The sequence below is a fragment of the Silurus aristotelis genome (assembly GCF_946808225.1).
Source record: "Silurus aristotelis genome assembly, chromosome: 1".
Lineage (NCBI taxonomy): Eukaryota > Metazoa > Chordata > Actinopteri > Siluriformes > Siluridae > Silurus > Silurus aristotelis.
The window spans coordinates 11,123,823-11,140,687 of record NC_139574.1 but is presented as its reverse complement, the minus strand read 5'-3'; the positions used below and the strand labels follow the sequence as shown (position 1 = coordinate 11,140,687).

Below are 16,865 nucleotides of genomic sequence, written 5' to 3'. Positions count from 1 at the left end.
CATGACTTGGTTAACGACACCAAAATAACCACTTTTTCACCATTTTGATGTTTGACATGAATATTAACTGAAGCTCTTGGCTTCACTCTCCATGTTTTGCATTGTGCGCTGCCACATGACTGGCTGATATAATTACTGCATAAATATGCAGGTGTAAGGGTGTTCCTATAAATGCTAATTTTATTAAAAGTGAAAGCAAATTTATAATGTTGTTTTTTTGCAAAAATTAAGAATAGGCCATTCTCCTGACATAAACCTTTATTATATAAAGTTTTTTAGGGCTTTGTTGACATTTTCTACACTTCAGTCAAGATGAATAGCTTGTTCTGTTTCCTCTAGTCAATATGTACAAGTCAGCTTGGACATGTGACTGTAATCATCACTGTGTGCCCCAATAGAAATAAGCTGTGATTGTTTTTGTGACTATGTTTTCCTGTTTCTTTCTTTTTAGATTCCAGGAGAGAAGGCTCATCCTCCCCAATTAGAAATCAGAAGATCACTCTGCTCCTGCAAAGTCCAGCAGTCAAGTTTGTAACTAATCCAGAATTCTTCACTGTCCTCCACTCCAATTATGTAAGGAACAAAGAGGGGGATTTGTTATATGGTGTGGTGGTAAAAAAAAAAAAAAAAATGCTGTTTGTTTTCATTAATATACTTATAAATAGCTTAGGTTTGAAAAAACTAATAGGTAATATCAAAGGGTCTCACTGTAGGCATGACATATTACAGTACATACTTGAGCTGTTGTGATGTTTTCTGATGGTTTGAAGTGTTTCAGCTCCATCAAACAGTGTTTTCTTCAAATGGATAACATGATAAAGTTCGATCTTGGCTTTCATTGCCATTAGTCAGCTCTTACGATCAAAGTAACAAATGCTATGCTGTGAGGCCTTTAGATTCAACACTGTGGGTGCCTATAGCATACAGTACAAGTTGCTCGAAGCTGTTGCTTTAACCAATGAGATTTCTAAAAGGGGGCACTGGGGTGTACAATAATGTACAATAATGTTGCCATTTTCATGCCTTTTGATTAGTTGTTCTAAGAGCACACTAGTCAGAGGTAGCAAACTTCATCTATAGCAAACTGCACAATCTCAAATTAATTCCTATGGATTTAATAGTTGTTGTTTTGGCTGACAAAGGAGAAGAAATTGATTTAATGATATTTAATAAAAGCTGGACATTGTAAGGAAAGCTCAGTCAAAACAGTTCAAAACAGTTTATAAGCTTTTTCATGAACTACTTTTGCGTTTTCTTTCCTGTAAAATTTGCACAAAAGCACACAATTTGTTTACATTTAACAGGGAAACCGTAATGAACAGAATAAATGCACTGGGGTCATTTTATGAGGTTAATATTGATGCTCCTGCTAGAGGTGATGCATGCAGGAAGTGAAAGGAGACTTGTTGAGTTGCGTTATTTGGGTATCTTTCTTTAGTAATGGCATTTATTCTCGCTGCATGAGATACCTGTCGATGATGCAGCGCACTGTTATACTGTGTTTCTGTATAATATTGATCATTTCTATTGCTGTGGTGTCATAATGATGGTTTGAAGAGGCATACTGAATGACTGATTAGTAGTATTGACTGATTTTAGTATCGTGACACATTGTATTGTATTTCATTTGCACTGAAGATGGTTTATCATGACTGTGAAAGCAAATCAGGTTTCAAGCTAAATTGTCCAAAATAGAGCTCAAACCTGTTGGTGGTGTTGTGCACAGAAAAGGGAGTTTAGTAATGTATATTTATTTTTACACAGTTTTAATTTATACACTGTGGGAATCTACAGTATGAACTAAAAGGAAATCAGTCCCATTCGAACTGCTTAGTGCCATCTAACCATTTTTCTTGTAGCCATTATTAGTGCTATTGCTGATTGTTTTGAAAAACAAAATACAAATTAATCAGCTGCAGGGCATTTTAACAGCAAAAACAGTGCCATTGCAGCATTTTTAAGAGAAGTACAATTAAATGGCTATTTTTGAAAGGGGACATTTTAGACAGTTCAATTGCAAGATGATGTAGTTTGATAATCTTTTAGCGGCTTTACTATTGATTAGGTCGCCTGTGTTAACAGCGGATATAGACATTGGGCATTAGCTCTATTTACTTTTAGTGCACAATAAATAAAATATACATTTGACCCTTAACTTATATTCATATCTTATATTTGAGTCTTGCTTGAATTAAGTTGGAATGAGTCTCATTTATTTATAACTAAAAATCCAAATTGGATTTGAGTGCAATTTTTTTTTTCCACTATATAATAATATTTGATGTTGGAAAAAAAGTTGAAGTTGGATATTAGCACTTGGACTTGAGAGCCAGTGATCTGTTTGCAAAATTGCCTTTTCTGTATCAGTTACTGTACTGTAATCGATTATCTCTCCATCATGGCACCTGTTAGTCAATGGAATTTATTATGCAGTAAGTAAACATTTTGATTTGTGCAGGAAAAATGGGCAAGTGTAACGACTTGAGTGGGTTTGACAAAGACCAAATTGTGATGGCTAGATGACTAGTTCAGAGCATCTCCAAAACTTCAGCTCTTGTGTGGTGTTCTCGGTCTCCAGTGGCCGGTATCTATCAAAAGTGATCCAAGAAAGGAACCGTGGTGAACTGGTGACAGGGTCATGGGCAGCCAAAGCTCATTGATGCACATGGGCAGCGAAGGCTGGTCCGTGTGGTCCGATCCAACAGACGAGCTCCTGTAGCTCAAATTTTTGAAGAAGTTTAATTCTGTCAATGTTTGATGGGTCAAAAAGGTTTTGGCAGCAAAACAGGAACCAACACAATATTAGGCAGGTGGTCATAATGTTATGCGTGGTTGGTGTGTGTGTGTATATACAGTATATATATATGATTCTTTTTCAGGGGGCATACCGGGTGTTCACCAACAGCACCTGCCTAAAGCACATGATTCTGAAAATCCGGCGAGACGCTCGTAACTTTGAACGTTACCAGCATAACCGTGACCTTGTCACGTTCCTTAACAAGTTTGCAGACACACAGCTGGAGCTGCCGAGAGGCTGGGAGATCAAAGTAGATCCACAGGGCAAGGTGAGCATTTCTACAAAGATAGATCCTTCTTTCATTACCATTTCTAAATCTATGCCCATCTATAATCATACAACATGGATATATATCCTTTCAAAGTTATAACACATTATAATGGAATCTAGATTGCATATGGAAAAATATCCTTTCATATTACTTATGCATGTATTGGTAGCTGTGGGTGGCTTCTTTTTATCCTTTAGGAAATCTGCTTTCAAATATAGTTAAAATATTAATATTTGCTGTGAGCATCCTTTGCTATTAACTTGCATTATTTTTCTTGAATTTGCTGTTACACAATTCACTAAATGACTCAAAAGTATGACTCAGGGTGTAAAGTGGAGTGTTTTCTTTTTCTCTGCCACAGTCATTTTTTGTGGACCACAACAGTCGAGCCACCACCTTCATCGATCCCAGAATCCCCTTACAGAACGGATGTTTGCCTAATCACCTCACACATAGGCAACACCTACAGAGACTACGCAGTTATAGTGCTGGAGAGGTACATTTACACACACACACACACACACACACACACACACACACACACACACACACACACACACACACACACAGACTCTAAAAGAGGCAACCAATAAAATAGTTTATTTGTTTTTACTTAAACATGATGACGAGTGATTGAGGATCAGTGGGAAAAATTCTGGGAAGACTGGATGAGGGAGTACCAACCAAATTAGTAGTGAGGAAACAGGGAGGTGGTGGTTGTGGAAACTGTCACTAGTAGAGAATCTGATAAATGGGTTTTGTAAAAAAGTTCACTAGAAGGCTTCAGGACTGGTGTTTCTCTAAAGGCTGAGTTATATATATAAATCATAACACCATGTAAACAGGCTTTGACAAGTTAAAAGGCTGTCAGAAATGACACAGAAAAACATTTCTCATTTTGAAATCTGAGGGGAAAAGTGGTATCATTTATTTATGTAGGTGTGTGTGTGTGTGTGTGTGTGTGTGTGTGTGTGTGTGTGTGTGTGTGTGTGTGTGTGTGTGTGTGTGTGTGTGTGTGTGTGCGTGAGTAACTGGATGCATGTGTTTATTCTTCGTCACAGGCATCTGATGTGTCCCGCAGTCAGGTTGCGTCTCCCTTGCCCAGGCCTGGCAACAGCCTTGTAGCTGCCATAAGGAGCCAGCACCAGAATGATTCAGTGCCCTTAGGTCAGTGTCTCTCTCTCTCTCTCTCTCTCTCTCTCTCTCTCTCTCTCTCTCTCTCTCTCTCTCACACACACATACTCTCTCTCTCTTTCTCTCTCTCTCTCTCACACACACACACACACACACAAACTCATACATTAAACAAAGTTTTGCTGCAAACCTCATTTCTCTAAGAATGTAAGTACTATGGCTGTCAAAACACACTCTTTCCTTTAAAACCACAAACTGATCTCACTATAAATCTGCCTTTGGTCACATTCGGACAATGTTAGTCATTCAAATAAAAGATATAGTAAATAATATGTTGCCTTTTGCATCAGAAACTATTTGATGATAAAAATCTTTCTAAGTTACCGCATCCTCTATGAAGTACAAATACAGTCCTTGCTCTGAGTTTCTCTTTTTTTTTTACATCATTATTTTTCCTCACATTGTTAAATCTGAATTCTTACAGAACCACATACAGGTATTTCTCAACAGTATTTCACTGTGAGAAACATTTGATGATATTCTTTTTCATAGAACTCTATCCTTGTCTTTTTACTCTGTATACCTTATAGTGCTTTGTGTTTGTTTTTTTTGTTTTTTTTGCTCTTGAACGTGGGTAGGTAAAAGGCACCACAGGGAATATTTTTTATAGAAAAGTTAGCAAGCAAACGAACAAATATAAATGGTTGATTATTTGATTAAATGACCGATCGCTCATTATTATTTTGCCACGAAGACCAACAGCAATATGCCTTCAGTTACACTTTATAATTTTTTAGTAGAAAACGATTTTTATCAGATTACAGTTACATATAATACGGAACATCCACAATACCAAGTTAGTTATCACCTTTAATATACCGGCTATAAACAAGTGAAGTTAAATAAGAGAGAAAAGTATGGCACATGCTACATAAAAAAACTGTCCTTGCTGCATCTAAGAAATAATAGTATAAATTACTATGTTACTAAGTTACTAATTTACTTGAGTAAGTTGTTACTTGAAAAAGTATATAAACTATTCAAATAAATGCATTGGTATAAACCTGTGATTTGAATTGTAGCAGGTATTACTGTCAGAGACCTTCTAGAAAATTAATAACGTGCTTATTGGAGAATTCATCAGCACACAATTTTGTATCCCTTTCTGTATACCTTTATTGAGTTACAGGGTAATATAAATGAGTGCTCAAAAGGTCCAGAGAAAAAAAGTAATTTCTAGAATAGTACAATGGTTCTCTAATCATTACCCTAACAATGCAAAAGATAAAGCTGTATAATATTTTCAGCACTTTTTAATTTGTTATAAATCGCAGTGCTGTATATTTTATTTAATACATATGTGTACACTTCCTGTTCTGAATGCTTAAAAGATACAAAGAAACAAAACATCTCGCTTCACCGATATTGGTTTACAATCATAAATATGTATACACTTTCTTTCGGCTTCTCCCGTTAGGGGTCGCCACAGGGGATCATCCGTATTCGTGATCCGCATGTTCGATGTGGCACATGTTTTCACGCTGGATGCCCTTCCTAATGCAACCCTTCCCATTTACCTGGGCTTGGGATTGGCACTAAGAGTGCACTGGCTTGTGCAACCCTAATGGCTGGGTTCAATCATAAATATGTATAATAACCAAAATAATAACATCTTTATAGAACCTGCATTGTGAATATGTGCTGATATTCTGCTTGTCAAATCATTTCATTATCAAAGCAACTCATTTAGCTCACAAGCAGGATGATGGAATCCAGCGCTAACTCACTGAAATGCTTTCTGGTGATGCCAGTGCATGGGGAAATAGCTTAACTAAATTTACTAATGCCTTGCCTCAAGATTTCCTTTAGAGAGAAGAGTGAAGCCCTTGCTGGGAAAAGTGCTGTAACTGGGCTGTAACTCTAAATGTTTAATGGCTTTTGGGAGGCCTCATAAACTCCAGCTTGAGAGAAAAAGTAGACACCTGCGGCAATACAGAGCAATTCCTATTGTGCAGCTATTGATAGGGGAACAGAAGCTTTTTTATACAGAATATTAACCCTACCAATCTGGCTACAACGTATTTTGGAAACCTAAAATGCCACACAGAGGTCCTACTGAATGTCTGTTTACTTTGCTCTAATTCACCAAAGTAACTGCATGGAGGTTTAGCGATTAGCTGAGTTGAATAAGGTATTAAATTTGAGAACATGCTAAGGTCTGCAGTGTCATGGCCCTCCAGGAGGCTACCATCTGTCAACCCTCAGAGTTGAATATCCCTTGTGCAGTGGATTAATGCACAAATTTAGCGCATACGTATAATCAGAGATAAATGATTTTAGAGATTTGGATAAACAACTTTTAGGACATAACAACTTAATGTGGACAAATAACCTGAATTTCAATTAGAGAAAATATGAGGAAAGAAAATAAGAAAGTAACACAGTGTGTGGGCTGATTTGAGAAAATAATGGATGTAAGGTGAACTGGAAGTTTTGGGCCACTGTGATCCAGCAGAAGAGCTATAATGGTACCTTGCTATTGGTTCATAAAGGTCTCTGGAAATGAACTAGAGCACTGAATACCATTCTTCTAAGATATATCTCTCTCAGTTGGAGTTTTGATGATAGGAATTGCATATGATTTATCTTGGTCAAACACTGCAAGTAAAAGTAGTAGCATAACCTTTATCTTATCCTTGTTGTCAGTTACAAGAGGAGGAGCTAAACATATGTCCAATTAGAATTAAATTTAGCATTTCCAGTGATATGTTGATATAAAAAAAAAAAAAATTCTCCCCACTGTTAAGATTATTACATTCATTAAATGTGAAATGGATGATGTCTGGTTCCTATTTAACTTTAACCCATGACAATTTGCTTTGTTATTATCTAGCAACATAATAGAATCATACATTAGCCTCTTTAAAACCATTCTTCATAACTTTGGCCATGCTTTAATTAGGTTTTTGAGGCTCTTGAGGGCTTACATTGCTACTGCACCTCCTGGCTTACACATTAATAATCTAAATCTACAACCAGATTTTTGTGAAGCTGCCTTATGACAATATTTCTTGATAAAAGTGCTATTTAAATAAAATTACATTTGACTGAATTGAATTATGCTGGTATAACTGTGAATATTACAGATGGGGTATTTGGTGTTTTATGTAACATGCTAAAAAAAGTCATGCTTTTCTGTTGTAATCAGGTGAAGCTATTGGTGCCTTGGGCAGGTTGTGTACTAATCTAATTTTGTGCCTATCCATGTGATTATAGCCAGTATGTGACTAACATATAAGCACTGTTCTTAATTTCCTAGTTAGAATTACTTACATGCACATTAACCCCCAATTTTTATTGATTGCAGCATATAATGAAAAGATTGTGGCTTTTCTACGCCAGCCAAATATCTTGGAGTCACTGCAGGAGAGGCAGCCTAGTTTGGCCCGCAATCATACACTCAGGTGAGGAGAAGTTTTAGGATTTAAGATTGAATTGTGTTTTACTGTCATATCTACAGGAAACAGTCTCTTACACTATACATTGAAAATTGGTGAATCCTCCCTACAGCATATTACATAAACTACAAGAACATCAGAAAAAAAAAGACACAAGACAAATTACAAATATATAAAACTACTGTAGTGTAAATGCAAGAAACAGTGACACACTTCCAGTCAGATTTTGGACACACCTTCTTATTCAGTGTTGTTTTTCCAACATTCTTTATTAATACTGAAGAGATTAAAATGATAAAAGAACAAATATGGAATTTGGTAGTCAACAAAAACTGAGAAAATAACCCAGAATATGTTTTATATTCTGGATTTTTTAGAGTAGCCACCTTTAGCTTTTGACATTCCCTCAGTCAGCCTCATGAGGTAGTTACCTGGAAGGGTTTTCCAACAATCTTGAAGGAGTTTCAAGACAAGTTCAGCACTTGTTGGCTGCTTTCCTTCACTTTCTGGTTTAACTCATCCTAAACAATCTCAAATGAATTTAGAGCAAGTGATTGTGGAGGCTAGGTCATTGTCCTGATGATAAACAAATGATGGTCCTACTAAGTGCAAATGAGGTGGGATGGCATGTTGCTGCAAACTGCTGTGGTAGCCATGCTTGTTAAGTGTGCCCTCAATTTTGACTAAATCACCAAAAAAAATTTGTATTATTTTTATGTTTTTGTTTTTTATTTGTATTTTTTGTGTTTATGTGTGTATAATAAGAATGGGGTAGTTCACCACTCTCAGGATCAGACCATGGTCTGGGTCTGCATTGGTGGATAAAGGCAGTGTATAGGTGTTGACTTCTATGACTCTTTCTGTTTGAGAGTGTCACTTACTACTAAACAAAGTACTTGTAATACTGGGCCTTAGTTTAAGACCCATAGCTTAGGTATGTGTGGAAAAAACTGGCCTAAATTAGAATTAGTCCAAATTTTAAAACATCTGACTGCCACCAAAACTTTACATTTACCTGATGCTTTTATCCACAGGGACTTAATATCGAGACAAAATACAACTGGAAAGTTTATGTTTAAGAGTCTTGCTCCTGTTGCAATACTATCATTGGTAACATGTTGATGCTGGGATTTCTTGACCTTTCATGACCTTTAGTAGCGTTAAGGTGTAATACGTGAGCTATTCCTGCCCAAAATACAGAATATGCTTCCAAAAACATCCAAATTCTTAATACAATATATGAGTCATAGTTTTCTTTTTTCTGCTACACCATTCATCTGATAATACATTACATTTCACTTACAACCAAAGCCCATTTAGAGAATTAATAAATTAATCCATGTATTTTTCGCTTTACACTTAAAATTGTGTCATCAATTAAAAGACATTCAGCAGGAGCAGGAAGTCAAAGTTAGACAGATTATTTTCTTTTTTTTTTATTGAAGACCCTGTTTTCTGAATTTGCTATACTAGGTAGATACTTTTGTTTGGAATGCAATATTAAAGGGATACATTTATCTTAGCGGTCAGCATTTCTCAGGCGTAGCTGCAGGAAAATAAAATCAGGAAGGGACAAATTACAGAAAGCACAGGTCATGATATTAATCTTTCCAGAAAAGGCAGGACTGGAATAATGTGACTTTGGGTCACAATCATGTGACTTTGGGTCACTGTTAAATTATAGTACATGCTACTGTGTTTACTGTCAGTTGATGACAGATGACTGTCCTGGCTGCTGTCCTCAAATGTGATAAGTGCAACGTTTATGTTGGGGCTCCCAGTATAGAGTTACACACTGAGACAGATTCCTATCTTTAAATGTGGACGTCTGATTGTTGTCTTAAAAGCATTCCTGAACGCCACCTATTACAGCTCCATTCAGCAAGATGAAATGCATTACCTGTGTGTTTAAACACAAAATTAACATTCCTCAAGCCTTTCAATAAAAAGGAGCCGAAAATTAAAGAGTTGGACCTGAATAATATCCTGAGTGTCCTGTTTTGTTCCTTGCAGGGAGAAGATTCATTACATTAGGACTGAGGGGGCACAGGGGTTGGAGAGGCTGTCTTGTGATGCAGACCTGGTTATGTTGTTAAGGTGGGTTTGCCTAAGTAAAGCTTAATTTAGTAAGACCTCAGTGTCAAGCCTTAATTTTAATCTTTACTGGTCATCTGACATGTGGGTTAGTATTCAGTGTATTCATAGCCTTTATTCTGCAGTCATATCAATACCTAACTGCATGTTCACCTTATTTGTTAGGTTTCCTAGAACAATTTCATTTTGAAGTTTTTCAGATTAACTGTACTTTCTGTGATTTAATGACTCCGATCTGGTTTTCTATTGAAAGAATTCTTGTATTGTTTTTTGTGAATATATGTTTTTATAATACTTTGTATGCTTAAATGAGTATAGACAGTTTTCCAAACATATTCTTGTTATAGATTTGTGCTATTTTTTTGTCAGTGAGATATTTTCCATTGTCTATTATGTATCTATTATGAAGGTAGACCCCAACTTACGACGTAGATAGGGACTGAAAAAACGGTCTTAAGGCCATCAGTTTGTAAGTTGAGAAGAGTGACTACTCTATGATGCGTTCTGACGCAGACATAAAGAGGCACTGTAAATACATTAAATTTTTTTTTTACATAGTACAAACATACTGCTTTTGCGTTTTTCAGCCCTGGTAAATAAAGCAGCAAATGGTTAAATCACTTCACAAAATATGAGAACACGTTGAACACATCTGAACTATGTGAGGTCACGTCAACTAGAGCATCTCTAATACCCACAATGCATGAAATGCATAAAAATGAAACAGAATGCAATGATTTACAAATCTCTTAAACCTATGTTTTATTCATAATAGAACATGGAAAACATATCAAATGTCTAAACTGAGGAAATGCTCCATTTTAAGAAAAATATAAGCAGTTTTGATGGCCGCAAGACGTTTAAAAAAAGTTGGAATGGGCCAACAAAAGGCTGGAAAAGTAAGTGTTACTAAATGGAAACAGTTGGAGAAAACATTTTTGCAACTAATACATTCAATTGGCAACAGATCAGTAACATGATTGGGTATAGAAGAGTATCTTGGAGGGGCAGAGTCTCTCAGAAATTAAGATGGGCAGATGTTTGCCAGTCTGTGAAACAACTGCATCTACAAATTGTGGAATCACTTCAGAATAATGTTCCTTAACATGAAAGTGCTTTGAATATGTATAAGTATATATCAACAGTACATAAAATGATCTTATTCTTGGTCTAAACATTTTACGTTTTACGTGTTCTATTCCTTTCTTGTAAATAAAACATGGGTTTATGCCATTTGCAAATCATTGCATTCTATTTTTATGTTCATTTTACAAGCATCACAACTTTTTTTTAAATTGGTGTTGTATATTTATAACAAAGCTGCATAAATGTCCTTGTGTTTCTGTGGCCGGGAAATCAATTTTGTATGAATTTGGACGTACATTTTGGTGCATTGTCTTGCTGGAAGATTCACGCACAACCCATTTGTAGCTTCTTGGCAGAGATTTCCTCTTGGCAGAGAGATTTTCATTTAACATCTCCTGGTACTTCATAGAGACCATGATTCACTGTGCCCTGACAGTATGCTACCATGTGTCCTACTTAACCACACTGTTTATGCCAAATCCTCGATTAGTATTGCCAGAAAATTAATTTTGGTCTTTAATGACCACAGACTCCCGGTTCCATTTAAAGTTCTAATAAAATGAAAGGAAAGAGCATTCTGTAAAAAGAAAACAGATTTTATTGTAGTGGCATATAACTAAACATTTGTAGATTAAGATTTGCTTTTTAAGTTCTACATATTAATATGTTTGATGTGTGTTTTTTTTGTTGTTTTATTTTACACAAACAATGGAATGTTTAGTGTTAAACTTTTACAAACTGAAAAAGAACAAGGGCACAAAAAAAGTAGGAAAAACTCAGTATCCAAGTAGTAGTTTGGTTGTAATAAATGGTTGAAGTAAATAGTTAAGGATTTAATATACAGTAATTACTCAAAGACAGAAAAACTAGGTTCCCTGGTGGTCTAGTGATTAGGATGTGGTGCATCCAGCATAAAAACATGTGCCAAATCGAACATGCAGATCATGAATACGGATGATCCGCTGTGGTGACCCCTAATGGGAGAAGCCGAAAGAAAGTACACAAAGACAGAAAAACAGCATTCACATAATATGAGAGTGGACATCATATTTATATCCTAAATTGTCCTGGGCTCATCACTTGTTCAAATCTCTCTGCAGTTTGTTTGAAGAGGAGATTATGTCATACATCCCGGCTCATCCATTCCATCCTGGCCTCAACTTCTCCCCGAGATGCTCTCCTGGATCCTCACCCCAGAATTCACCAGGTGTGTTTATTTTCTGCTCTAAAAAAGTAAACCTATTGTAGATTAACGATACTACTAGCAAACCTGGCACGAATTTGCCAATAAAGGTAGGGGAATGATTTTGTTTACAAAACCCATTATTGAAGCCAGAATATAATTTGTCTCTGTTGACATTCTGAGCAGTTTGTATGGTGAATATTTTACAACTAGGAATAATTTAATTCAGGCACATAACCTGGAGCTAACACTGTGTTTGTATTGGCAGGACTGCAGAGAGCCAGGGCACCTGCTCCATATCGCAGGGACTTTGAAGCCAAACTGCGCAATTTTTACAGGAAGCTTGAAGCTAAGGGCTATGGCCAAGGGCCAGGAAAAATCAAGTATGTGTGTGTGTTTGTGAAAGTGTTTGACATCGGGGTTATGTGCATGATGTTTACATTATAAAATTAAAGCAAACCTAAAGAGTTGCCTGCTGTCTTGAAATAAACATCTATCTGTCTTGGAAAAGGCTGATCATAAGAAGAGAGCACCTACTTGAAGGCACCTTTAATCATGTGATGGCTTATTCACGCAAGGAGCTCCAGAGGAATAAACTTTACATCACATTTGTGGGAGAAGAAGGGTATGAATAGTGGCTTTATAGTACTTCCAGTGTCCTTCCTTCCTTCCTTTATCTATCTATCTATCTATCTATCTATCTATCTATCTATCTATCTATCTATCTATCTATCTATCTATCTATCTATCTATCTATCTATCTATCTATCTATCTATCTATCTATCTATCTATCTATCTATCTATCTATCTATCTATCTATCTATCTACAAATAGAAAATTGTCCCACTGTGGAACGAATAAAATTTTATTTTTACTTACCACCCTGTGATGCTACACAACTCACCAAACCCAACTTTAAAGAGTGTACAAATGCATATATGAATATAATTGATTGTTCCATTTTATTATGCAATGACTTCCAACTGCCACATATTTTCAGCTTTTCCTTACTTCATAAAAGATTATGGCAGTTCCTCTGCCGCGATATCTTTTACATCCTGTGCTCTGCAAACACAGCTGCATTTAAATGAAAGAACTGAATCATAAAAATATGCTGTGTAATGTTTTGTAAAGTTTAGCTAAACTCAGGAATCTAACATACATTGCAAAATTCATTTAACAGTGTTTCTTTGGTGGTATTATTGATTATAATGAATATATATTTTAAATATTTTCGAATATACTGTATATGTTGCTAGTAATAAAATGTGCTGGTCACTTGGTTTCTTTGTTCATCTGTCTCGTATAGGCTGGACTACAGCGGGCCTTCGAGAGAGTTTTTCTTTTTGCTGTCTCAGGAGCTCTTTAACCCATACTATGGTCTGTTTGAATACTCAGCCAACGATACATACACTGTTCAGATTAGCCCCATGTCTGCCTTCGTTGAGAATCATCTAGAGTGGTAAGTCACACCATTCTCTCTTTCTTACTTTTCAACCAAATAGAAGTTGAAAAAAAAGAAAACCAACAATAGGTTTCTTGGATTTCTATATGCTAATAGACAGCTGACTGCAAAGCAAATCAGGACGCATCTTAATATCACAGTGTATTAACACTTTATATAATGTAAATTAAAAATAGGCATGTGTTCGTTTGATAAAAGTGCCAGGTTCAGTACCTGAGTAAGTCAAGTTATATAAAAGCATTAAGTGTTCTATGAGTGTTTACTAATGCCATCCTGACCCACAGGTTCCGCTTCAGTGGACGTATTTTGGGCTTGGCATTGATTCATCAATACCTACTGGATGCATTTTTCACCAGGCCATTCTACAAAGCCCTCCTCAGACTGTGAGTCTTTTACTAAGTGCCGATTAAACACAGCTATATCACCTGTTTTATGATTAATTCAATAATAATTTTGGTCAAGGACTTTCCAAAATGTTTGCTATCCTGTGATCCTTGGCCTATTATGCTGTGGGTGGGAATTTGAGTACTTGGGATTCTTTTAAATTTTTTTAGTAGGGTGTTCAATTTATTAAAATATTTAATTTAAATGAATCACATTAATAATTTTTTTAACTTTTAAATTAAGTTTTTAATACTCTGATCAACATGGGCATGGACAAATATGTATGCCTTATGCAATCGTATGTTTATTATTGGTGCTTTTTGGTGTACTGTAATTTCTGCTGATATTCTGATTTGTGGCAAGAGTATGGAGCAGGTTGGGAAGAGCCTGGAGAGGTGGAGGTACGTGCTGGAGAGAAGGGAAATGAAAGTCAGTAGGAGTAAGACAGAGTACATGTGTGTGAATGAGAGGGAGGGCAGTGGAGTGGTGCGGTTGCAGGGAGAAGAGGTGGAGAAGGTGGAGGAGTTCAGGTACCTGGGGTCAACAGTGCAAAGTAATGGAGAGTGTGTTAGAGAAGTGAAGAAAATAGTGCAGGCAGGGTGGAGTGGGTGGAGAAGAGTGACAGGAGTGATTTTTGATATAAGTGTGTCTGCTTGTATGGTTAAGAGACAGTGGCATTGAGTAAAAGACAGGATTTGGAGCTGGAGGTAGCAGAGCTGAAGATGTTGAGATTTTCGTTGGGAGTGACGAGGATGGACAGGATTAGAAACAAGTTTATTAGAGGCACATGTAGGATGTTTTGGAGACAAGATGCTTTGGACATGTGCAGAAGAGGGACACGGGGTATATCAGTAGGAGAATGCTGAGGATGGAGCCACCAGGAAGGAGGAGGTTTATGGATATGGTGAGGGAAGACATGCAGGTAGTTGGGTTGAAAGAGGCAAATGTAGAGGACAGGGGGGTATGGAGACGGATGATCCGCTGTGGCAACCCCTAATGGGAGCAGCCGAAAAAAGAAGAAGATGTTTATTATTAGTGAAACCATTACCTACATAGAGCATGAAGACAAAATATTCTTGTAAATGTTTTAAAGTAAATTTGGTGTCTTAAATTACGTAAATTATGTTTTCACACGGACGGTTAATGAGGTGACACCGGAGAAACTGTACCTCTTCTAACTTTCATATGGATTACATAATCAGGAAATATTTGTTTTAATGTGAATTGGTTTATTTAGTAGACACTTTAAGCTTTTTATACATATATTTGTTATGTATGTCATGCAAGTATTTACTGAGATTCAGATTGTTTTATTTATGTGTCTGTGAAGAGAGATGACAGAGATGGCAGAGAGCGCCCCCTGTCTGTTTTCTACAATGGCGTGTTAGGGTTATACTGTATTGGATAAATTATTTTTTTTTTTTTTAAGAATTGGAAGGGAAGGGGAACAGAATTTCTGCACTTAAAACTCTAAATGTGCAAGTTGTAAGTCGATATTTGAGAATTTGAAATTTTTTAAGAAAAACTAAAATTCTTGGAAAAAAATTGAAAATTGTCTGGGTTAAAACTCACAAATTTACGAGAAATAAACTTGAATGTTTTGTGTGTAAAACTTAATTATTTGTATGGGGTCTTCCTATCAAGGAAATATAATACGAATAATGCATATAATACGATGGTGTATTAGGGCCAATATGGGATTAAAAATAAAAAAAGGGAATTTCTGAGTTTAAAACTCAGAATTTTCAAAAGTTTTGTTGCGTTGAAGGTTTTAATTTTGCCTAAATTTTATATTTATTTATTTATATTTTTAATGAAAATGGTCAAACAGAAATGTGCACTGCATTAATCGTGCGTTAATAAAATTTGTGCCGTTAAAATTTATTTGTGTTAATGCCTTCTTAACACAATAATTTTAACACCCATCATTTTTTTTATTATGTTGACATACTGTATATTAGCTTAAGCCGTTTAGAAGTTGCGCAAAAAGTGAACCTTTGTATCATTATGGATCTGGTTATTGTTAATTTTTTTTATTATTTTCAATCTAGACAAAGATTATCATCTTGCAGTTTGTGGTGAAATTTGTAAAATGTTTTCCATATTATTGATCCTCTTTGTTTTGAATAGCGAACTTACAACAAAGCATGAATATTAAAAAATTATAGGTTAAAAAAAAAGGGATTATACTCCTTTCATCAAACTAAAAACTATTGTACCTCATGTGTTTCGAGTCTATGGTACTCGTCAAAAGTCAGAACATACAGTAAAGCGTTATATTTAGACTAAACGTAACTAAAGATTGTGTTGTTTATAGTCATACATTAATTGTAAATGGTTAAACATTGTAAAGAGTCCATCCTCTCTCGAGGAGTGTGGTTCCAGAGCCCAGGCCGTGCGTAGAGGTGATCCCGACTATCTCTAGTCGGAACCTCTCAACCTCACGCACAATCTCAGGCTCCTTCCCCGCCAGCGAGGTGACATTCCACGTCCCTAGAGCTAGCTTCCGTGTCCAGGGATCGGGTTGTCGAGGCCTCCACCTTCGACTGCTGCCCGATCCTCTTAGCACCGGCCCCTTACGGTCCCTCCTGCAGGTGGTGAGCCCACTGGAAGGCGGCCCCACGTCGCTCCTTCGGGCTGAGCCCGGCCGGACCCTGTGGGGGAAGGCCCGGCCACCAGGCGCTCGCATACGAGCCCCAACCCCGGGCCTGGCTCCAGGGTGGGGCCCCGGCTGCGCCATACCGGGCGACGTCACGGTCCCTGATGTAGTATCTCTCATAAGGGGTTTTGAACCGCTCTTAGTCTGACCCGTCGCCCAGGACCTGTTTGCCTTGGGAGACCCTACCAGGGGCATATAGCCCCGGACAACATAGCTCCTAGGGTCATTCCCACCTCCGGCGGAGCTTTGACCAGATCCCGAGGGAGGCCGGAGATATTGAGTCCGAGTGGACCATGTTCTCCACCTCCATTGTCGGCCGCTCGGAGCTCCCAT

At 36.9% G+C, this 16,865-nt stretch overlaps 1 protein-coding gene across 4 annotated transcripts in view; it reads left to right on the top strand.

The window, feature by feature from the left end:
* Positions 1-16,865, top strand: part of hecw1a (HECT, C2 and WW domain containing E3 ubiquitin protein ligase 1a) — a 98,766-nt gene that overhangs the window by 72,814 nt on the left and 9,087 nt on the right. For all 4 annotated transcript variants that reach the window (XM_083543844.1, XM_083543845.1, XM_083543846.1 and 1 more), the window contains 11 exons: positions 452-573; positions 2,880-3,065; positions 3,430-3,564; positions 4,130-4,235; positions 7,570-7,666; positions 9,674-9,757; positions 11,941-12,047; positions 12,292-12,406; positions 12,535-12,648; positions 13,334-13,486; positions 13,774-13,872. In XM_083543844.1, coding sequence (XP_083399970.1) covers positions 452-573; positions 2,880-3,065; positions 3,430-3,564; positions 4,130-4,235; positions 7,570-7,666; positions 9,674-9,757; positions 11,941-12,047; positions 12,292-12,406; positions 12,535-12,648; positions 13,334-13,486; positions 13,774-13,872 — 1,318 coding nt within the window. The remainder of the gene's footprint in view (positions 1-451; positions 574-2,879; positions 3,066-3,429; positions 3,565-4,129; positions 4,236-7,569; positions 7,667-9,673; positions 9,758-11,940; positions 12,048-12,291; positions 12,407-12,534; positions 12,649-13,333; positions 13,487-13,773; positions 13,873-16,865) is intronic.